This window comes from Schistocerca piceifrons, chromosome 2, assembly GCF_021461385.2.
Source record: "Schistocerca piceifrons isolate TAMUIC-IGC-003096 chromosome 2, iqSchPice1.1, whole genome shotgun sequence".
Taxonomy (NCBI): Eukaryota; Metazoa; Arthropoda; class Insecta; order Orthoptera; family Acrididae; genus Schistocerca; species Schistocerca piceifrons.
Window position 1 is genome coordinate 743,843,012 of NC_060139.1, and position 24,394 is coordinate 743,867,405.

The window sequence follows — 24,394 nt, forward strand, 5'->3', positions numbered from 1 at the left end:
ATTGATATTTCATCATGCCGTTTCCACTGTTTGATTATGTCTGGTAAAGCTGAGTTCAAACCCTTGATTAGCAAACTTGGCCATCAGCAAATCATACAGCTTATGAACCTTCTTTTAGAGTCATTTGAAGATCATTTATGTAGGTTAGGGCTCAGTACCCACCTTTGTGGAACTCACGTGTTATGTTCCCCCTTTCTGAGAGTAGTTTCATGTACTGCTTTCTCTGAGGAAAATCCTTTGCAAAGCCAAGCAGAGAGACAGTTAACAAGTTCCACTTATATAAATGAGTCGGTATTATATAACAAGTCACCTTCTCAAAAGCTTTTGAAAATATTGGTTTACCTACATTTTTACAGGTGTTACTACAGCATATTAAAGTCTATCAAGAACATGTCCTCAATAACTGACTTATCACAAATATAATGTGAGGGTAGTCCTGTCAAGTTAGCACAAGATTTTAATACTCTGCTACAAACATCATTATAATCAGCACAATTAGTGCCTTATGTAGTGACCTGACTTTAGTATCATTAAGGACCGTATTTTTGAAAATAATGTCTATTAGCTGCACATGTAGTGCCTGCACAAGTAATTCTAAAGCATCTTTATTTGGCTGTTTATTAGTGGATTCAATATTTGTTCACACTACGGGGAAATAATCATTGAATTTGGATCATTATTTTTGTTTGTTCTTGTTAAATGACATTCCACATTGCTTTTGAATTATTATTGGAATGTTTTATTTATTTTACATGGTACATATATTTCACTTTTTTAAATAAAAAACTGGAGTATTTTAAAATACTGATGGTCATGGACTTTCAACTTTGATGATAGTTTGTTCTGTGAATTAGGTAGAGCTCTTTCTTCCCAACCCACGATACTAAGCCAAGGTACTTTTCCCTTGCTTCTGTTTAATTTTATCCTTGTTCATTTTAGGGAAAATGACACTCAAAGTGCTCAAGGAATATGTTTAAGGAAGAGTTCGAGTTTTCCATCTACAATGTCTATGATTGAATCATTGTTTGTGACTCTGCAATGCAGTATTTTTTATCTTTGAACTGTACTTAACTCAAGCCTGGTTAAGACTGGTGCTCCAGCTTCTCCCACCACTGCACTATTCCAAAAAGATGTGTGGGAGAGATGGCTATATGCTAAAGGCTGCACACACAGGAAACTTAGGAAGACATGTTTGTAACACAGGGTGACTACTTCTAAGAAGCTAATATTGCAGCATACTTTTATAAGCAGAATTTTATCATGTGTGTTTATTTTTCTGCTGAAGCAATAACTTTTATTTTTAATTGAATAACTACATTAGATAGTGCTAATTCATTGAGCAGAACTACAAAGAGCTTTACATACAGGCATTAACATTAAGTTAATTTCACAGCAGGGGCAAAAAAACTGTTAGCACACGCATTGAACCAAAAACTGAAATAGCTTTAGTGACTTGTCTGTGCAGTCGAGGATATTGTTCTTGGGGTAACATTTTATAAAAGTCTTCTAACTTCCTGGACTGGACAAAAAAAATGGTTGAGCTGAGTGCTACACTGTATGTCCAATAGTTCAAGTTGGATGTAATGAGGTACATCAATGGCCAAAAGCAAGAACGGTAAAATAAATTGTTATCAGTCTTCAGTCATACAATGTCTTGAAATCTCTTTGTGGATTCATGATGAAACATTTCAATTACTGAAATGTAGTCATTCATTTCTGGTTCTCAAATTACTGCCCCGAGTCCTAGGATATGTCCCCTGTAATGAAGTTGAAGATTATTTTTCCATAGGATTAAATCTGGTTTGATAGCAAAAATCTGGTCCCCCATATCTGTTAGCAAATGAGTCTCCTCTTGCATTAACTCTTAATGAATTCAAATAATTGATGATGCTGACCACAAAACATTTTATCTTTACTTTACTTATCATTTTTTCTCTAACGGCCACCTTCAATTGAGCCAGCATTCACAGTCGTTTGTCAGAAAAAAAGTCTACCATATTGTCTTTGGGGCAGGTGTTGTAATGACATTCCTGTAAGTCTTCTTCCAGTTCATAACAGTGCAATTGCATGTTAAACACTTCGCATGGCCTTCAAATGATACAAATAGTAAGACAATTCCTATTTGGCACTGAACAATGTGGCTTCTCCACTTTTTCTTTTTTGGAAATGTGCACAGACACCATAGTATTCATAATGCATAACATAAATCAAATTTAACGCAAGCAGGTACACCAGCAGCCAAAAACGAAAGTGGTCTGACACCTAAATTGCTGTCTGTCTTCAGTCATGCAGTGTCTTGGAACCCCTCATGACAAAATGTTTCAATTACTGAAACAGTGTCAGTGATTGTCAGTAAACTCCTTGGCATATGACAAGGTGACTGCTTTGCTCTAGTAGCATCAGGCTGCAGTCTTCTTGTTCCTATTCCTCCTCACCCCTCAGGCCTACTCTCCAGTGTGCTTGAGCACTAGAGAAGAGAGCTGCCAGAGCACTAGTGCTTCTGGAGCACTGTTTGGCCAGGCCTGACCTAACTGGTCAGTATACTTCATAGTTAACATATGACCGTAATGATCAGATAATTCACTGGCCGTTGATTTACAGCCAAATCTCTCCATGCTGTCGAGTCTTAAAATAACTGTCAACTTATGTTGCACTATGTCCTTCAATTCTCATAGGAAATTTTACTATGACAAATAATGCAGAGCTAGGAGACCCTTGATGAGAACTATCAGACAAATAATTAAGTATTCGCAAACAATGTTTCTTAAGTTAAGTCTGCATAACCAAACTGTTTCATGATGCTTACAATATTTCCTGCAACCAGTCAGTACCACGTACTTATGTGTTTCCTCTTCCACTGTTGTGACACAGCATACTAAGAGCTATTCAGTGCAATGCACATTAACCTGAAGGGGTTGGGACTGAACTACATTTTTGAACATAGAGCCAAGCCTTTTCTTACTGGTTGTGCAGTAGTGTGATATTAAATTGTACTCATCAAGATGACTCTATTCACTTTCAATCATTTTCATGTGATGTTCTAATAAGCACAACACATCTGGTAACATTCTACCTGCCCTTCCATTTTCCTGTATGAAGGTGAAAGAACATCCTTTTTATTAATGAGGCTGCTGATGTCTTGCTGAAAGGCAGTATATCTGTTTTCTTTCATATCTATGACTTTGGCCAAGCTACAGCATTTTGTTTTGCTACAAACTATTTTAGCTCAAACTAAATTCATCCTGCAGCTATGTCTTTTGGGCAAATTTATTCTAAGGAAGGTTTAGGAAACACATTGGAAATAGCTGTTATGGGATGGATCCTGCTTTGCCCAGACAATGATTTTGGCAACTGGGCATATACATAGCCTCTTTTGACTGACTTTATCCTAAGTTGTATAATTATAGCTACAGTCCAAACTGTTGCCTGCATCTCCCACTATTATTACATGATCTTCTTTCCCAAGCTCCTTTCCTAAGGAGCCTAAATCAAGGGTGACATTGCTGAACCCTGCACTTGACTTAAAACTACCAATTACCTGATAATCACATCCCTAAGAGTTCTGTACCAGTTTGACACTCCCCTTCTGTGACTGCTACTCAGCAAATGGCCCTTCTTCATCATCTTAAAATACTACTTCCTTGACTTAGCTTGCAAATTATGCCCTGCACTATAAAACTCCTCCTGAACTTCTCGAGCTGTCTGACAAGCACAACTGCCTCGGATCAACTGTCATTGCAGTGAATATACAGGCAGAAATTACAAAGACCATTGTGAACTGTCACAGTTCATATAAATTCCTCATATTTGCAATTCTCGTCCAATACAGACAGTTAAAATAATGATGGTCTGCAGGTAACCTATTCTTCATGTTATTCTTTCTCCCAATAGCCACAGCTCCAATGGTATGCCAGGCAGTGTCTGCAGAGTGGGGCTTGATAAATAAGGACAATGACTAATGAAGGTTGATGCCAGGAGGGTTACGGGAACATAGGATATATTGCAGAGAGAGTTCACAACTGCACAATTCAGAAAAGCTGGTGTTGGTGGGGAGGATCCAGGTTGTGAAGCAGTCATTGATAGCAAGAGTGTCGTATTGGGCAGCATACACAGCAACAGGGTGGTCCAATTGTTTCTTGGCCACAGTTTGTTGGTGGCCATACATGGGGACAGATAGGTTGTTGGTTGTCATGCCCATGTAGAATACAGCACAGTGGTTGCGGCTTAGCTTATAGATTAGATGACTTGTTTCACAGGTAGCCCTGCCTTTGATGGGATAGGTGATGTTTGTGACCAGGCTCAAGTACGTGGTGGTGGGATGATGTATTGGACTGGTCTTGCATCTAGGTCTATTACAGGGATATGAGCCATGCGGCAAGGGGTTGGGAGCAGGGGTTGTGTAGGGATGGACAAGGATGTTGTGAAGGTTCAGTGGGTAGCAGAATACCACTGTGGCAGGAGTGGGACGGTTAGTGGGTAGGATATTTCTCATTTGAGGGCACAACGAGAGATAGTCAGAACCCTGAGGAGAATGTAATTCAGTTGCTCCAATCCTGGGCGGTACTGAGTCACAAGGGGAATGCTGCTCTGTGGCCGGACAGTGTGACTTTGGAAGGTGGTGGGTGACTGGAAAGATAAGGCACAGGAAATCTGTTTTTGTACAAGGTCGGGAGGGTAATTACAGTCCGTAAAGGCCTCAGTGAGACCCTTGGTATATTTCGAGAGACACTGCCTGTCACTGCAGATGAGACAACCAAGGGCGGTTAGACTGTATGGAAGGGACTCTCTTGGTATGGAAGGGGTAGCAGCTGTTGAAGTGAAGGTATTGCTGGTAGTTGGTAAGTTTGATATGGACAGAGGTAAGTTTAATATGGACAGGATGTAACTATCTTTAAGGTAGAGGTCAACATCAAGGAAGGCGGTTTGTTGGGTTGAATAGGACCAGGTGAAGCGAGTGGCAGAGATGTTGAGGTTCTGGAGGAATATGGATAGGGTGTCCTCACCCTCGATTCAGATTACAAAAATGTCATCAACGAATCTGAACCAGGTGAGAGGTTTGGGATTCTGGGTGTTTCGGAAGGACACATTGGGGCATCCTGGGTGATTGGGCTTATGGACTTTAGGAAGCATGTAGAATGTAGGAGTGTGGGGAGTGGTAGGGGTGAGGAGAAAGATGGACTTCAGGGAAAGGTTCTGGGATGGGCCTAAGGATTTGAGGAGAGACTAGAGATCCTGCTGGATTTCTGGAACAGGATAACAGTGACCGGGTTTATAAGTGGATGAATCTGACAGCTGGCTAAGTTCTTTTGCCAGGTTGCAGTTTAAAACAACAGCTGTGGAGCCTTTGTCAGCAGGTAGGATTATAAGGTCAGGCTCAGTTTTTAGGTGGTGGACTGCAGTTTTTTCTGGGGATGTAAGGTTACTTTGCATGTTGAGGGATTTGAGGAATACAAACCTGAGAGTTTGCTTACAGCCAGCTTTGAAGAAATATGATTATTCCAACAAGAGGTGAAACAAGCACTACAGCCAAAGGGATGTCCAGTATCAACAACATGGATGGCTACTGCTGATCTTTCAAAATTGTTCAAAATGTATCCCAGTCTGTCCTGTATATTTAGCATCACACAATGTGCACTTTATGTTACACGCACTCAAACTGTTGAACTTACTGGAATTATTTTTCAGATCGTGATCCACTCTGAATTCAACAAGTTATCCATTTTAAAGGCAGCTCTGATAGTAAACAGCTTCAGAATGTTAGCTACTTTTGGGGGAAATACCTAATTACTATGATAACTACTCATGTTCCTGATACTGCACATTTACTAACTGAACTGGATCAAGATCTTGAAATATTACATACACTATTAAAAGGGAAAAAACTGGAAATAGTTGAAGAACTGGAATACAAGGATAAGAATATTTTAAAGTTGTGACTGATTCCAGAATTTTCTTTAGAAGCTTTGCAAGGGTGCTACAATAAAATTCCATAACATTTCAGGATGACATAAAAAGCAGAAAGTATAGGAACAGATAAAGATGACAATTACCTAAACTGGGAGTTCATCACCAACTGCTGACAGAATCAATATGCCACAACCCAATGATCATGGAAAATGCACATGAATATTGCTAATATGTTTTTACTTTACTGATAAAATAGCAACAAATAGCACAATGCACTGCTGACTTGCACCATGGGTGCATCAGGACACCAATCAATGTTTTCAGGTAAACATGCAATAGAACACACCGTACTAGATGCTTGTGCCAGCTGATGGAAGAGGATGATTTGCAGAAGGAAACAAGTGCATAGGTTCAACAGTGCCAGCAGAATATAAAAGAGGACTAAATGTAAAGTAAGTGAGACACTGTCCAGTCTGATGGTGTTGCAATATTTTTAGAATGGTAAGTGTTAACCTCTTTAGAGATTCTTTTATATTATACCTGTGAATGAGCAGATGCTCTCTAAATATGTGGTGCATTTTGTGGTATTATTATAAATTTTACACGATCAAGCCAAATTTTAATATTTTACAAATATAACCATAGCCTCTCAGCCTAGAAGTTTTAACAGAACACAATACAGGCTGTGAAGGCCTTCACTGCATTATTATTACTGCATGTCTTACTTTTAAAAATGTAAATAAAAATGGGACACACATTTTGCAGCATCTGCTTCACTGCAACAGTATACTGAATCTTTCCTGTAAGTGGTTGGTTTTTAGAATCCTCGGACTGGGCCCCTACGAGCTTCATATTCACTAATTACCCCGGCAAATGTAGAATGGTAAGAAATGATGTAGATAAACAAAAAAACACAACACAAACAAGTTTTATGTTTTCTTCCATATTCTCTTACTAATCCAATCACTCCTGTATTTTCAAAATTAGTTTGTCTTCTTATATGAAATTTATATCCATGGTTCATGCAAACACGAGCACTGCGTTTCATTCTGCCACTCACTGCAATGTTGTACTGTTATGTAACAATTTAGTGTAACATAAGATTTTCTTTTTAAATCCAGCAAAACTTCTTGGACCACACAAAGAATAAAAAAGAACAACTTGTGCAAGAAAATCATGTGCCAAGATCTATAGCACATGATATTAGGTTCATTCCATGTCAGTTCAACCAGGGTCTCCAGCTCATAGTCTCAGATTTGACTGAAATTCAGTACACTAATTCTACCATGTGTGTACAAAGTACTAGTTTCCCCTGCCAATTAGTTCCAGAATTATGACTTGTGAAAGAAGGTGGCGTGACCTGGAAATTGCAACCTGCATCTGGCAATCTATCTTCAGACCCAACTTCAGGTCTTAATAACTTTGTAACTCTTCCATACATTCCAGTGAATTTTTTACAACCCAGTAACATCCATTTAGAGAACACACTCCATGAATCAAAACACCAACAACATATTCCTGAGGGAAAATAAAAAATTCCAAAATGTGATTTAAAAAATGTAATAGGTTAAAAGGTACATATTGTAGGTGCCCTCTATGCCAAATATAATTAACTCAAAAAGGATATAAAATTTTTTGTGGTAAGCTTAATGTGGCCTAAACACACACAGAACTCATCATGCCCATATCAGTCACAAAAACTGAGTTACATGTACACAGAAATACAAAAATTTGAAAAATTACCTGAAAAACATGGATTTTCGAAGTGTGGTAGCACAAAAGGGACAAGTGGTATCAAAGCCAAATTTCACACACTGCGTAAGTAGACCATAATGATATATATCTCAAAATTTCAGCATGTTATTGCAAGACATTTGTGTACAATGGAAGTTGTCAGATGTATTTGGTGATGTGGCCATTGTTCCACAACACAATTTTGTAAAAACATATCGTAAACTCCAGAATGAGATTTTCACTCTGCAGCGGAGTGTGCACTGATATGAAACTTCCTGGCAGATTAAAACTGTGTGCCCGACCGAGACTCGAACTCGGGACCTTTGCCTTTCGCGGGCAAGTGCTCTACCAACTGAGCTACCGAAGCACGACTCACGCCCGGTACTCACAGCTTTACTTCTGCCAGTACCTCGTCTCCTACCTTCCAAACTTTACAGAAGCTCTCCCGCGAACCTTGCAGAACTAGCACTCCTGAAAGAAAGGATATTGCAGAGACATGGCTTAGCCACAGCCTGGGGGATGTTTCCAGAATGAGATTTTCACTCTGCAGCGGAGTGTGCGCTGATATGAAACTTCCTGGCAGATTAAAACTGTGTGCCCGACCGAGACTCGAACTCGGGACCTTTGCCTTTCGCGGGCAAGTGCTCTACCAACTGAGCTACCGAAGCACAACTCACGCCCGGTACTCACAGCTTTACTTCTGCCAGTACCTCGTCTCCTACCTTCCAAACTTTACAGAAGCTCTCCTGCGAACCTTGCAGAACTAGCACTCCCATCACTGAAGTATTTTGCAAAATGTATGTGAGGCACCTTGTTTTTCAAACACACCATGACAGTGGGGATGTGGGCATGAACTGCAATTGCATCATGAATTAAACAGTCACTAAAAACGCACAGGTTCATGACAGACACATCACCTGATTCACCTCAGTAGTAAATCACAAATGGCTGGAGAGTTGCTTGACTGTTGTCCCAATGATATCCTTGGATGGCATCCTGAACTATAAATGCATAATTTTCAGAGAAGTGTAGTATTACTATAATTTCATCTTGTTTCATGTTATCCTTACAAAACTGGAGATAAGCCGATTGTGCTGTTACTGTGAAGCTGTGTGTGGTCAGTTTGTCCATTTTTTGACAACAATTTCAACAAAATCTTCCACTGTACTTTGCTTTGTTTCAAGACTTGTGCGATCCATGTGTGTCCATTGTTTATAAGAAACAAGTTCATCGTCATCCATAAGGAGTTCACCATACAGTTTGTTATTCATGTGTTTTGCAAGATTTGCCTTACCAGGACACTTTTCACACCTGTGTATCATGCACTGGTAGGAACTGATGTCACACACTAGCAGCTTCATTGCATCTTTGTAATCCAGACCAGAATCCTTTATAGCAGCAAACATCAGCTTAGCATTTTGATGGGTCTCATGTACACAAACATTGTGTGTGCCCCTTGCACTTACAGGCACAACCCATTTTGGCTGAAGATTGAAAAAAAGATGATAAACCTACTTTGGTATTGGGATACTTTTCCTTGAATTCTACGTATAGTTCTGATATGTTGCACAGCAACCGTCTTTTTTGCATCTGTACACGTACATTTCCCATTTTCACCATTACATAGTCTTTTTTTCAGGCATTGTTCGGCTGTAGTCATTATTTTCATAAAGCTCCAAAACTAGCAACTTTATTTCTGAACTCAATTGCTTACCCTGAGCCTGCTGAAGTTGTGGAAGCACTCCTTGGGTTGCTTTTATTTTCCTAGCTTGCTTTATCATATATGTAGAAACACTGAATTCCTTTGCAGTGTAGTCAACAGAACAGCTGGAGGGTGCAAGGGTAAGAATAGAGCAATATCTTGTCACTATCCTGAGGTCAATATCTCACTCACCATTAGGGATGATGACTCAGATTTTCAAGTGGACAGAGTAAAGACATGCATGGAGCATAGCTGGATGTTTAAGGGCCTGGAGTCAAGTTTCCCAAGCAGTCTGGAGTTAGAGCAATAGACATAGCATCATTAATGGTTCAGAAACACCATTAAGCATCCTTAGTGTTTGTTGCAATGAAGAGCAAACTATGTTACACATTACAAGTTACCTAAGTTACACGGAGCAAACTGTGTGTACATCAAAGAACATTGCACATTGGGACAGCCTAATGAGGCACTGCAGTTGTTAAGACACTGACTTTGGGAGGATGGAGTTAGCTGTGTCTGGCCATCTTGATATAGGTATTCCTAAATCATTTCAGGGAAATGCCTGGATGGTTTCTTATCAACATCACACCTGAAAAGCTGTCCTATCCTCATATAAGCCTACTTGTATGTTGCAAGTGCATATATTTATTTTCCTTATATTTCAGTGAAAAATCCTGTATCATTGTAAGATGATCCGTGAATGAAAAAATAAATAATAAGATAACAGAAGACATCGACAAAACCAGAAAGTGTGACACACGTAAACTTTCAGAAACAAAAATTCTTTCATTTGGGAAATGAAACTGAATTATTCAGGAATTAATTTCACTTTCACATATTCACTCATTTATTGTGATACAAAGGAGAAGTTTCACAGATAGGATAGTCAACCAGGACACTGAGACAAAGCTGATACGGCAGAAGATAATATAAGAGAAACCAAAGATGAAAAGCTGACAAATAAGACTTCAAAATATGAGGACCGTGATATAGCACTGCAGGTGAGTGAGAAGCCAGATGCAATGATTAGACAGTCAAATAAGAATACCTGATGGAACAAACTGAGTGTCAACAGAGGAAGAAAAAAATAATGAAAACAATGAAATATTTTCTGAGTAATATGATATAACATATCCTGTAGCTCATTACAGAGTAATAATGACATTATTATTTATTTAGTTTGTTAGTCCAATTTCCTTTGTTTCTCTGACAGTACTTCACAATGGTAAAACTGCCTGTAACATGCAATCACTAAAATATACAATATAAAACACTGAGCAATACAGCAAACCTCAGTCGGAAAGGTACTGTAATATGACTGCTGATGCTGCAGGAACAGTTCAGCATAGTATCATTGTGTCATTCTTCCATGGCGTTCAGTGAAGCAATACACTACTATTCGTGCGATACGAGGCAAAACTTGGCACAATGGCTGGTGGGAACAACTGTAAATGGGAAATGTCTTTATGTTCTTTCCCATCAGCCACTGAAATGAGCAACAACTTGGACTGTGTGGATAATAGGTGTATATCAGCCAACTCTTCATCAGAAAATCTACCCATACTTCCCTGTATCACTGTTAACATATAACTAACACTACCAGAAAAACAAACCTGAGTGAGGACTGGGTAGTACCAAATGCAAGGTTGAGGGTTGTAACATCTTAGATTAAGGGTCGACCTGCGGCAGCAATCGCACAACTTGCAGACGGGCCACTAGACACCGCCATGAGTGCTAAGAGTGCATTGCGATCGCAGGCGCGCGTATTGCATACGGGCCGCGAGGTGCTGCCACGAGCACAACCGTATATAAGTGCCGACGGAGTTCGGCCAGCTCTCATTTTGTTGGCATCTCGTTTTTGCCTATTCTCTTATTTGCTTAATTGCTTAGCTCTTATTCATTTATGGCTCATGTTATTGTGCTCTCTTTCAGCCAGTCTGATAGTTTTGATTTACTCCCAATAGAGAAGTGCTCATTTTGGCATTTCACTTTTTCATATTTCTCATTTTGCTAATAATATGCTCCTTAGCTTTTTACAGTTGGTTCATTTCAGCCTGTTCATATTTTGATGTTCTTTAAATACTGTAATAATTATCGGAAGCATTTCTTCCCTTAAACTTGCGTAAAGTATTCTCGGTGTAGGATTTGTTCTGTGACACAGGTGTAAGGTTTTGAATATAAATTATATACGAAACTGTGCTTTAAAAGATATTTATTTTTCAGTTTGGACTACATCAGACAACAATTTTGTGATATGATTGAGAAATTTGAGGGGTGAACCCATGGAAATAGTCTTAAGTGATCCCCTTTAAAAATTAAAATTTGTGTGACACTGAAAGACGTGACACTGTTGGCACCAAAAATTTAGATATATAGAAAACAAATATGTCACACTGGAGGCACCGGAGGGATTTCGCTTAAGCCTATTTCTAAAGTAAGTTCACAATTTATTCATCAAAATAGGAGTTATATGTATATCTCTCTTTTTCTGGTAAAAACTGGCATTTTGCTAATGTATGTCTGTTTTCTTTTTCATGTAAATGAGTGTATGAGCAATTGTAATTATAAATGGATTCTTCAAAATCGATGGTTCAGCTGGTTAAACGAGGTATTTGGTGAGCAACGTACTTTATTTTGTCCTAGTGGTTTATCTACCTGTAGAACTCCCCAGTGTAGTGAATAGTTTCCAACCGATACTTAGTAAACAATTTTCCTTTTCTACGGTATGTAGCGTAGTGGATAGTGCTGTAGATAAGTGGAACCACGGCCAAGTGTAATCAAAACAGGCCACCGCGTAAGCATGAAGGACATGCGTCCCTGAATATTTATCCGTATTTCGTGTGACGACTAGCCTAAGATTTGAAATTGACATGTGCAATCATGGATTTAAAGGAAGTAGGCGAAGCACAATTGGAGACTAGTGAGACTGAGGAATTAGAAGTTGCTGAAAATCTTCCCAGTATACAAAAGCAATTACGAATCATGACGAGTACCATCTCCGCTATAGTTTTTCAAGTAGTTGAGATGAATAAAAAACAGGAAGCCGTGTCGATACGAGTAGATGACATACATAAAAGTCAGGAAGCCGTGTCGATACGAATAGATGACATTCATAAAAAATCAGGAAGCCATGTCGATACGAGTAGATGACATTCATAAAAATCAGGAAGCCGTGTCGATATGAGTAGATGACATACATGAAAGTCAGGAATCAGTGTCGGCACAAGTAGGCGAAATGTCTCGTAAGATAGGGCAAATTTCTCAAAATCAAACACAAATGGCTCAAGAAATAATAAATCTCACACGCGAACATGAGGACGCGGTCAGAGACTTAAATTCGGATGTAAAACAGTTAAAAGGAAATCAAGGTGCTCTCGAGATCATAGTAAATCAATTGTCTACGACACTTGACGAATTGTCATTAAACCATACGGAAATATCTATAGAAATAGTTTCTCGGGTAAAGGAAGCCGTAAATTCCATTTCAAAAGAACAAGAAAGACAATCGATAGATCCAACTGCTCAGATTTCTGAAGTAAAAATGCAAATTACTCAGGAATTAACTCAATGGCGAAGGGGAGTAAATGAGCAATTAAAAAAATTTAGTAATGAGCTTACCGATATTAAAGAGGTAGTCAAGAGTGATGTTTCCACGCCAACATGTGGAGAGAACGTAGTAGATGCTAGTACGCATAAGCGGGGGCGAAACACCGAAGTAAATTCTGAGGTAACTCAGGATCAGGAATCGTATTCATTACCGGGGGCTACGACACCTTATGTAAATGTCATTATGGAGGAAAACATTATCAAACACAGGAGGGGTCAGTCATTCTCGCCTGACATGAGTGGGGTGCATCCAGTAGTATTTATTCGTTCTTTTCGTGGCGTGTTACCCACAAAATGGATGGAATTACAAAAGATGCATTACGTAAGTGGATTCATGTTAAATGATGTGGCCTTGTGAGCCACTGAAGTCATTGAAAAATGTTCCACATATGACGAGTTTGAAAAAAGGTTTCTCACGAAATATTGGTCTTTAGGGGTACAGCAACGACTTGGTGAGGTTGTATCAAACCCCGAGCAGTTTAGTTATAGCAAAGGAACGCTCCGAAAGTATTTTCAGAAGTATCTGAATAAAACGAAATACTGGGATGAGCCAATTTCACATAAAGATTTGTTGTGCATTCTTAAGAGTAAGATGCCTATTGATGTACGCAAAAAATTAATTCATGCCCCAGACGCAAACATTGATGAGTTTATGCCCATCCTAGATACAATTGATTTGATGCACAAGGATGTACAGGCAAGATCTCTAAATCACAGTCAGTCATGGAGGAATTGAAATATTCAGCATCGCAAGCCGACTGGCAGAGAACCGAGCTCGGCCTACCAAACCCAAGACAATAACAATGCGTACGGCTACGGTAGAACGGGCCGGTGGGAATGAGGTACTGCAGATAGGAGGCAGGAACGTAGGTTCACTCCAGGATATTACAATAATGACGAAACAACACAAAACAGAAATCAAGGGAGACAGAATACCAGACACAAAACCCGATAAATCAAAACTGGCGACAGCATCCATCACCAACAGTAATCAATGAAGTAAATGGTACCGAAATGCGGCCAATTTCTCAGCCAGCGGAAAACAAATTACCGCCGCATTAAGTCCCGAAGTGCAGGCGGGTGGGCGAGATAGGGACAATTCTGATTTAAGATTAAAAATGTTAAGGTACAATGATGGCACTGACATGAGAAATGAACGGTATAACGAGTACACTAAATACAGCACCAATCATCCGGCAGTTATAAAACCTACCATTAAAGTATTAATTGAAGGTATTTCAGTGAACACAATATTTGATACTGGGTCTGATATTAATGCGATTTCTATGGACTTATTTAGACAGATCACTAAAGGAAAACAGGTGCCAATATTGCCGGTTAGCAATTGTAAGTTTTTGGGAGCGATTGGAGGGAGAAGTACAAGCCCAATTAGAGATAGAATTTGGAAATGTAGCGACTGAATGCACGTTCCTCATAATTGATGCGCTGATAGTGGACTACATTTTAGGGTATTATTTTTTGCAAGAAAAGGATGCAAAGATCGACTTTTCTAACGGGATATGTGAGTTGAAGGTCAAACAGAAAATCATTTCTCTAAAATTACTGAGGATAACCGACACACATGGGAGGTTTTGCCCAGGTATACAAATAAAATTCATTTCAAGAAATAAAACTACAGGTTCAGGGAATCAGGTTCAAGAAATAAAATCTGAGCGACATGAACAAATGTTAAAAATTGTCTCTGAATCTGCTCAGCTGTCCTCAGAGCAGCGTTCTGAATTGTTTAAGGTTCTCGTGAAATACGAACAAGTATTCGAAGAAAAACCTGGTGCAATTAGGGGATATGAATGTAGGATGAATGTCATGCCACATAAAACCTTCCATCATAGTTCGTACCAAGTACCATGGACAAAAATAAATGCAGTTAGTAATGAAATTCAAAAGATGCTTGCATGGAACATCATAGAACCATCTGACAGTCCCTATTCGAGCCCCTTACTTGGTGTAGACAAACCAAATGGACAAGTACGACTAGTTCTCGACACAAGAGAAATCAATAAAATTATAATACCGGTGAGAACAATGCCTGAGAGTATAGGCGAATCGATTAAAAAAAAAAGAATGACTTTACAGATAACCATCTTGGACTGAACATCATATGTTGCTACTAATAAATTTGCTTTTTCACTGTTTTATTCAAAATTTTCAGCTAAACACATTAACTGTCTAAAGATGTATCCTACACTCGTAAGGAAAAAAAATGTTTTTTTATGTACAACACCTAAAAATTGATTATATTATGTGATATGTGAAAGTACAGGAAGTTATAATGAAATAATGTAGTATCGAGGTAGCACATTTTCTATATAAAATTTAAGTGTGTCAAGTAGAATTTTGTAAAGATGCTTCCTGTAAAATGTTGATACAACAAATATTTCTAATGCAAAGGAATGAGGATAATGTAGTGTAAGGAACAACATAAATTTTTTTTTCTCTTTAAAATAAGTACTAAAGAAATATAAGACCAACTGTAAATTCTTCCTAATATAACAGGACAATTAGGTCACAAATAGTGGAAATATAGCATGAGACAAAATCTTACGAGAGTTATGGTTCTCTATATGCACATCAATACAAGAAAAGACTCGGATGAGTCAAGTGCTTTCAACTTGTAATTCACGAAAGATAAGTTACTTGCAGTCATTCAGGAATACTTCTCTCTCCTTTTTTTTCTTTAATAGATATGAATATTTACCATTTTGTATATATATCGTTTGAGACTAGATATGAGATTGGGGGGGGGGGGGGGGGGGGAAGAAAAAGGAAAAAAAAACGGAGTCGGGTGAATATAAACTTGACTACAAGAACGATGTTGACTATAGCTAATAGTTTTGTGAAGATAAGCAAAACAACACGATAACAGTCGCATGAAATTCGTAGTGCCTATAATTGGTAGTACTTACATTCTGAGTAGTGATAAGTCCAAAAAGGCCAAAGAAACAAGGAAATGTGTATAATGTACATAAAATGCAAAAATTGTTTTTGTTTTTATGTCCAAACAAAAGAAAATACCTTAGTCATAGGACAGGTAAACGATGTACCATTGCGTGACCTGAGGACCTTAACAAAAAGGGCAATATTCAAAATTTCTAGGTGCTATTGGACTACGTCTTTAACCACACTCAAACTTTGTCAACAGCCAGTAAATGGGAAAGGATAAGGATATACAAATGTTACCTCATATATTTGAAATGTATGTCTGTTGAACATCATTACTCGAAGGACTCGGATAATTTGGGATCTTTTGAGCCAACCTGACATATATTCTTTTAAAAAAAAATAACTTCTCGATGCAAAAGGTTGGATAGATATATGAGTGTGTGCTATATATTTCTACACACATTTTAAAGTAGTACCTTCGAAGTTAACGAAGTACACTACAGAAAAATTTCATCTACATAAACGATTTCCAGACATTTCCATGTACAGTAGATGTCACAATGTATATACAATGAATTTTCAAACAGTGTAAATGCATCTTAATCATTACAGCTTTTGTTGTTAAATAAAACCTGTAAAATAATTAATAATTTGCACCAAAGCATCAACTGAAATATTGTACAATACCTTCTATTCAACAGATGTAGAATATATTATAAAATGTTTTGTATTACTGTCATCATACTTTTGAAATGACTAAAATGTTTTGTATTTATATCATTATATGTGATAATCAATGATTATTTTGTGAACCACTGAATGTAAAGGTGGTAGAAAAAGGATAGTAATTTGAAAATTTAAAGTCAAAATTTTGCGATCGGAGTAAACTGACAAAAAGTGTCAGGCATTTAATAAATTAACCGCCTTCCACACTGGGGGCCATGTAACATCATAGATTAAGGGTCGACCTGCGACAGCAATCGCACAACTTGCAGACGGGCCGCTAGACGCTGCCACGAGTGCTAAGGGTGCATTGCGATCGCAGGCGCGCGTGTTGCATACAGGCAGCGAGGTACAGCCACGAGCGCAACCTTATATAAGTGCCGATGGAGTTCGGCCAGCTCTCATTTTGTTGGCATCTCGTTTTTGTCTATTCTCTTATTTGCTTAATTGCTCAGCTCTTATATGTTTATGGCTCATGTTATTGTGCTCTCTTTCAGCCAGTCTGATAGTTTTGATTTACTCCCAATTCAGAAGTACTCATTTTGGCATTTCACTTTTGCATATTTCTCATTTTGCTAATAATATGCTCCTTAGCTTTTTACAGTTGATTTGATTAACATAGTCTCATTTACTGTTTGTTCATTTCAGCCTGTTCATATTTTGATGTTCTTTAAATACTGTAATAATTATCGGAAGCATTTCTTCCCTTAAACTTGTGTAAAGTATTCTCGGTGTAGGATTTGTTCTGTGACACAGGTGTAAGGTTTTGAATATAAATTATATACGAAACTGTGCTTTAAAAGATATTTATTTTTCAGTTTGGACTACATCAGACAACAATTTTGTGATATGATTGAGAAATTTGAGGGGTGAACCCATGGAAATAGTCTTAAGTGCCCCCTTTAAAAATAAAAATTTGTGTGACACTGAAAGACGTGGCACTGTAGGGACCGAAAATTTATATAAATATAAAATTATACGTCACAGGGTGAAGAGTAAAATAGACATTATTGTTGTCACCAGCAAATAACCTGAGTTAAGAAACAAGTTCATTTCCAAATAAGGCACAAAGTGTGTACCACTGACATTTGCACTGTTGTGCAGATATTTTCAGTGCAATACAGATACAAAGTTACGGGATAAGAAATAACACAAAATGTAATTATTCTGTAAACGAGCCAATGAAGGCCGTGAGCTGTTTTACCAAAGTACTCAGAAGATATCCCTTAACAACCTCCAAAATTTTGTCAGTGGAGGTCTGGTTTACCCTGTAGACGAGCACTGTTAATAAGTTTGTGATGATAATTCATCATGGTTCGAAACAAATACTAATGCATGCAATCATGGCACTGCACAATAAATAATATTCACCACTTATCTTTAAAACTGAGTTTTGTGCAAGAAACAGGGAATTATATTGTTACAAAAATTTATTGTCCATCACCAACTAATGGAATTGACAGAATATTCTCTAGAATAAAAATCTGTTACATAAATATCTAGCAAACTAATTTCCTATCATTTCCACATGTCATGTAAATGGCCATTGGAACATTCAGTCAAGTGCAGCATCAGTAATTTAACATTTACCTGAACACCAATGTTTTTATATGAGTCTATTGATTTTATATAATTCTACTGAATAAGACAAAATTATTGTTATATGCGGATTTCAAAATTAAATAATGGAAACAATCACAGGACCAACTGGGATGTTTTACATGGACCTAAGGTAGCTACATATAGGCCATGGGCCCTTCTGACGGACATAAGTAATGACTTGCAAGGAACAGCAGTACTCACACCATCTGTGCAACCTTCAGTGCTCTCTCTGCACTGCAAGTCCCAACCTGAAGTACCACACTCTGTCTTTCCTTTTCACATGTTCGGAATATAACAGTGCCATCAGTACTGTCAACATAATCAACAGTTCCCAGGACATCTGAAAAAGGAAGTTCTTCAGCAGTCATTACATACAAACAACAACATATACTGCATTCTACTAAACATAAAGTCAAGTACTGCCTTCTGCTTGTTTCAGATACCCTACTGCAGCCAGTAGAAATTACAATCGCACCTGCAATTTAATTGAAAGTATGATAAATAATGTTATCTTCATTTAATTAAACATCTCAGAGCAAGCTGTTGTAACATTTTTTGAAACCTTTGTCTCTGTTTGCAACTTCAGTCCCACATTGGTTTTTGTGAAATTTGCTAAGTGCTTCTATGTATGTTAACAGGTGTAAGAACTTGTAGGCTACAAAGTGACAAATAATGATTTAATAACTCTGGGTATTATACAATGTTGTGCAAAGTGCATTCCTTATACCTGTATAACTGAGTGACCTTCCACTAACATTCAACAAGCAGAATTGGTACTTTTTGCAGGCAATACCAATATTACAACAAACTGCATTTTAGGGAAAGACACAAGACAGATTGTTAATGGTGTTTTTCAAAGAACTATTAAATGGTTCTAAAATAGACTCTCCCTAAATTTTGAGAAAACACACTATATACAGTACTGCACAACAAATAGAGTCATGCAATCAATTGATGTAGCACATGAACAGCAGTGAGTTAATAGGGTAGAATGCTCCAAATTTTTAGATGTATATACTGATACAAACATGAACTGAGAGAAGCATATTACTGAGCTTCTCAACAAACAAATAAGTTCTGCTACTTCTGCTCTTGTATAATTGCTAATTTGGAAAAAAACGAAATCAGGCTCCTGGCATATTTTGCACTTCTCTACTGAATCTGGTGTGACTTGCCACTTAGAAAGGAAGTACTGATGGCACAAAAGCAAGCAGTAAGAATAGTAGGCATCGTTCGCCCAGTCATCATGTAGGTACGGTACCTCATCAAGGAGTTAGGAATTTTAACTGCGCCATCAGAATACATACATTTACTAATACCATTCTTGAAAATAACACCCAACTAACAGCACAGGAGTTCAGCTTTTGTAAGAATAAATAAATCAATGAGGTACTCTTTTCATTTGCTGACCAGATAATATATGCAATTAATGAAAAACACTATGCTTCTGCACTTTTCACTGAGCTGATAAAGTCATCTGATCTAGTCAATCACACACTGCTCCTATGTAAACTGGATGCTTGCGGTATATGAGTAGTTTGTAATGAATGATTTCAGTCATATCTATCTGGTAGAAATAACAACATATGATGGAAGAACAAGCTGTTTAGATATAATACCAGTCACATCAGGAGCACCATAGGGCTCGACCTTAGGCCCCACCCCCCACCTCTTCTTCCTCTTTATTAATGGCTTCCCAGAACATCTATCCTCAACAATAACATTGTTACTTGCCGACGATACAAATCATCTCTCTTGTAACATTTTTCCACAACAGATTAGAGCTGACTTAAACTGGCAGCTATGAAAGGCTCCTGTATGGGTTCTATGAAACCAACCTCTTACTTAATGTGGAAAAAATAACTCATATGATATTCTGTACATTGAAGATCCCTACAACACACACAGAGTCTTTAGTAGTAGACAAGAAAATTATTGAATAGGTGATACCTGTGCTATTCCTTTAGAGTGATCAGTCAAAGTTGTGACTTGACTACCATTAAAACTGTGTATTTTACACTAGTTAACTTAGTCATGGCATTCATTTGTGGGGGTCAATACATAAGCAAATACTTGTTATGCAAAAATGAATTATGAAGATCACACCACATGTACCTACCAAGCCAATCTTTAAGCAACTGGGAATATTACCTGTCCCATGTGTATACATCTTAGTGACTGTTGCATTTATAAATAAGAATCTCCATCTGTTCAAAACAAATAGTGACGTGCATGGTGATGGTAACATTCATCTGACAAATCAGAGACTGAGTAAACATCGTGCCAGTGTGCGGCACACAGGCAAAACGCAGTTATATATTATCTTGCTTGGTAAAAGATAATAAAAACTCTTGCAGGGACAATGTTATCAACATAACACACCAGCACTGCATTTTGATCATGTTAACAATGTAGTCAAAATTACTACTGTATTCTAAATTAACTAGGTTACCACTGTCCTACATCATATGTACGAACAATCTACTAAAATGATTCTTGGACAAACAAACAAACAAATATAGGCACTGTTTTTATCCTGATGCTGAGTTTATGAACACTAACTTATGTCACACATAACTTTAATTTTGTACAACATGTATTAACTACAAATGTGAAGGTGGTTAAATAATAATAATTCCCATCTTGACTTTGCATTTTAAATAGAGATCGCTGCTTGGAAACTATTGTAATGCAAATGGACACATATTCTGTCCTTTAAAATGCATGTCTATTTAGAAGTCTGTGCAACAAGAGAGTTTATGCTCCTTCTGCTGTGTATTGCTATTGCTTGTATCTCATATCATGAACATGATTTCGTGACTAAATAAATAAATAAATAAATAATGAAACTTGTCATAAATGGTCTGTCGAAATCCAAGAAGAACAGTGATGTCCACACCTATAAAACTAGGGGAAATAATGACTGTTATTACCCATATTAAAGCTGTCATTAGCTCATAAAGAAGTTGAACACCAAGTAATAAAAATTTGTGATCATATTCCATGAAGGAATTTCTATTCAAAAACAGGTAACCTGGAAGTAAAAGAGAGAGACAAACAAAAGAGAGAGAGAGAGAGAGAGAGAGAGAGAGAGAGAGAGAGAGAGAGAGAGAGAGAGAGAAAAGAAAACCTTGTTTTTATGTCTAGTTGCATGGATAGGACTAAAAAATAATGTGTTAATTAATGTTAGGCCATACCAGTATTCAGTAAACTGTCTCATTCACACCATTTCAATAAAAGAATCATACAAAAGATCACTGGAATATGTGATTAACTATTTGAGAGAAGTCGTACTCAAGTCAAGAACTACATACAAATTCATAAATTCATAATAATCAGCCTCAAATTGCCATAAGACACAACATTTTTTTTCTTAAATCAGCACGAGCAAATTCCAGGATGATTACTTCAACAAGAACAAAGCTAATTTGTTCCCCACACATAGTCTAAAGTGAGCTTTGGTCCTACACTTGGTGATCTGCCTGACCCAAGTAACTGATGCATCGCTACAGGAAAAGAAAAGGTCTTCAGTCTTGTGGTAGTTGGATACATACTGAGAGTTCTTACAATAAAAGAGAAGAAAAACTGCTTATTTGGGACAATTCGATGAGATCTGAAGTACTAGTTAGTGCAGCTGGTATAATAAGAAAAATTTAAGCCAAAAGGAGTTGAAGCCAGAATAAGATGCCATAGTTATCGCTTTCCTAGTAATGGACAGGGCTGTGAATAGACAAACGCCTCTTGCACATGGCAATGAACAGGGATAAGATGACTAATGTAGTTGCAAACATTTGACAATATATGTGCATCCAAAGAACAATTCTCAACTATAGGAATGAAAGAAGTAAAAACTGATAATATGTATTACAGCACTTACTGGAGATCACATCCCAAACTTTTTAATCTGTTTCCTGACACTCATCAACTCAGCCAATATATTTTTCATGGATTAATCTACAATATGAAGGAAAATCAACTTGAATCGGTCTGAATACAGAGTACATATATTTCTTCAATACATGCGCTATTAATTTTATGTTCACTAAACAGAAGAAAAAGATGTGAGAAATCAGCTACAGTGCCAAACATTGTACAGAGAAGTAATCACATGTAAGGAACGAAATATCATTACAAGATTAGTAAAACAACAGTATGTAACTTCTCTTTTGTGGAGCAATCAACATTTAAAATCATTTTGCAGTTATCTTGATCATGAGTTTTCTATCATATATTTAGTCATTCAATAACCAGAAAAAATAAATTTTTATGCCCTGCATATTTAGAGGCTTCAAGTTCTTTACATTTCTTGCAAACATCTTACAGATAGACCTCACCACTTGCCGATGGCTTTATAATTCTGTCACACACAGCAACATGGATCAACAATCAGCTGAATGGAATGAATAAGGTCTTGGAAAGAGGTTATAAGATGACTATAAACAAAAGTAAATTAATGGTACCAGTGACAGGGTTGATATTAATGGAATCTGATGAGGAAATAAGACATTAAAAGCAGTAGGTGAATATTGCAATTTGGAGAGTACCGTAACTGATGATGGCAGAAGTAGGCCTAAAGAGGATAGAAAAAGCATGATAAAAAGAGTTTCTGAAAACGAGAAATAGCACGATGTTTACATGGATTATAAATTTTAGTCTTGGTAAGTCGTTTCTGAAAGCATTTGTCTCCAGTTTAGACTTACGCGGAAGTGTACAGAAAAGGCGAGAACAGCAGCTTGGCATGGAAGAATGCTGAGGATTAGGTGGTTGGATCAGATAACTAATGAAGGAGAGAAAAGACGTTTATGGCACAAATTGGCTAAATTAACATGTCAATAAATAGGACACATCCTGTGGCACGAAGGAATAGTTACTTCTCTAATGGTGGAAATGTGGTGGGCGGGGGAACGCGAGGATACATATTTTTGGTGGAGATCATGGCTCGACTTTTGTACGCGCAGGTTCAAATAGTTGTAGGCTGCAATAGTTATGCAGTATGAGAAGAGCCTTGTGCAAGACTGACTAGCGTGGAGAACTGCATAAAACCGATCTTCGGAATGAAGACTGTAACGTAAAGCGCGCGAACGTTTCACCCTATGTCCAAGGAGAAAACAAATTTCCGAGCACACAAACAATGCTGGTAACCAGTTGATAATTTCCAAGTTACTATCGTTTTACTGGCTTCAGCTGCTTCTCACTTATTGCTTAGCTGACAGAAGGCTTGCTTGATTGAAATTACCATTCTCTCTTCGAAGAGCTCTCAAAAGTTTCCAATCTATCAGTTCTTCACAATATACAATATCAGCACCGTAGTCAAGGGCCAGTAATCTCATGGGTAAAGTTCCCATTCTAACCATTGGTGCCAATATTAATTTACCAGTATAGTTCAGGTTTCGAGTTTTGCTCATTTCTGCCATGTCTCGGATTATTTGCATGCTCTTAGTCATTTCGCATTAGAAATGTTATCATTATTCCCTAGGCACTTGGCAATACTACCCCTGATAAATAAAAGTCACCACACTTTACGGCACATGAATCCTTCCACAGCTGATGCACACCGCTCGGCGCTCATGCATACAGCCACGCACGTGTTTACAACAACAAACAGCTCATTCACTGAAACAAAGCACTTACTACCACAAAGATGCACCTCGCACAATGTTGACAGTTACAGTACATGTGGTAGCTCCATATGAGTTGCGCTGGAGACTTGGAGTAGTTTGTGGACAAAGCGTTGTGTTGTGTGCTGCTTTCCTACAGTTGTAATTCATTTCTGCCGTGGCAAAGCGTTATGTTGTGTGCTGCTGTACTGCAGTTGTAGTTCGTTTCTGCCGCCTGTGAGTGATCTTCCATTGAATCATATAATAGTAGAAGGAGATGAAAATCAGCCGACACAAGAAAGTTCATAAATACCTAAATTTCTTCTGTAATAATTATGGATTCAGACAGCCCTACCAAATTTTAATCGACGGCACTATATGTTTCGCAGCCCTGAAGGTGCGTAATACTGTGTCAATTGCCTTGCAGTTTTAGAAACGTTTGGAAATTATTAGCAGCTGTAAGATATGCAAAAATATCATCTGCATCACTTTATTATTATTATTATTACTATTGTTGTTATTTGGTTCATTCTGACTCATTATATAGTTAGTGGTATGCTGAGTATACGACAAGTAGAAACTGAGAAGAGAGAGAGAACGAAGACAAATTTCAGTTTCGAAA

The 24,394-nt window shown here is 37.8% G+C and overlaps 2 protein-coding genes across 2 annotated transcripts in view; one reads left to right on the plus strand and one right to left on the minus strand.

Annotated features, from left to right (window-relative positions):
• LOC124774990 (tRNA-dihydrouridine(20) synthase [NAD(P)+]-like) overlaps positions 1-23,760 on the minus strand; it is a 93,320-nt gene extending 69,560 nt beyond the window's left edge. The window contains exons 1-2 of the mRNA XM_047249738.1: positions 23,412-23,760; positions 18,377-18,515 (exon numbers count right to left, since the gene is read on the minus strand). Of these exons, the coding sequence (XP_047105694.1) occupies positions 18,377-18,515; positions 23,412-23,619 (347 nt within the window). The 5' untranslated portion in view covers positions 23,620-23,760. The remainder of the gene's footprint in view (positions 1-18,376; positions 18,516-23,411) is intronic.
• A 39-nt stretch (positions 23,761-23,799) lies between these two features.
• Positions 23,800-24,394, plus strand: part of LOC124774991 (rRNA-processing protein UTP23 homolog) — a 56,181-nt gene continuing 55,586 nt past the window's right edge. The window contains 1 exon segment of the mRNA XM_047249739.1: positions 23,800-24,169. Within this exon segment, the coding sequence (XP_047105695.1) occupies positions 24,050-24,169 (120 nt within the window). The 5' untranslated portion in view covers positions 23,800-24,049.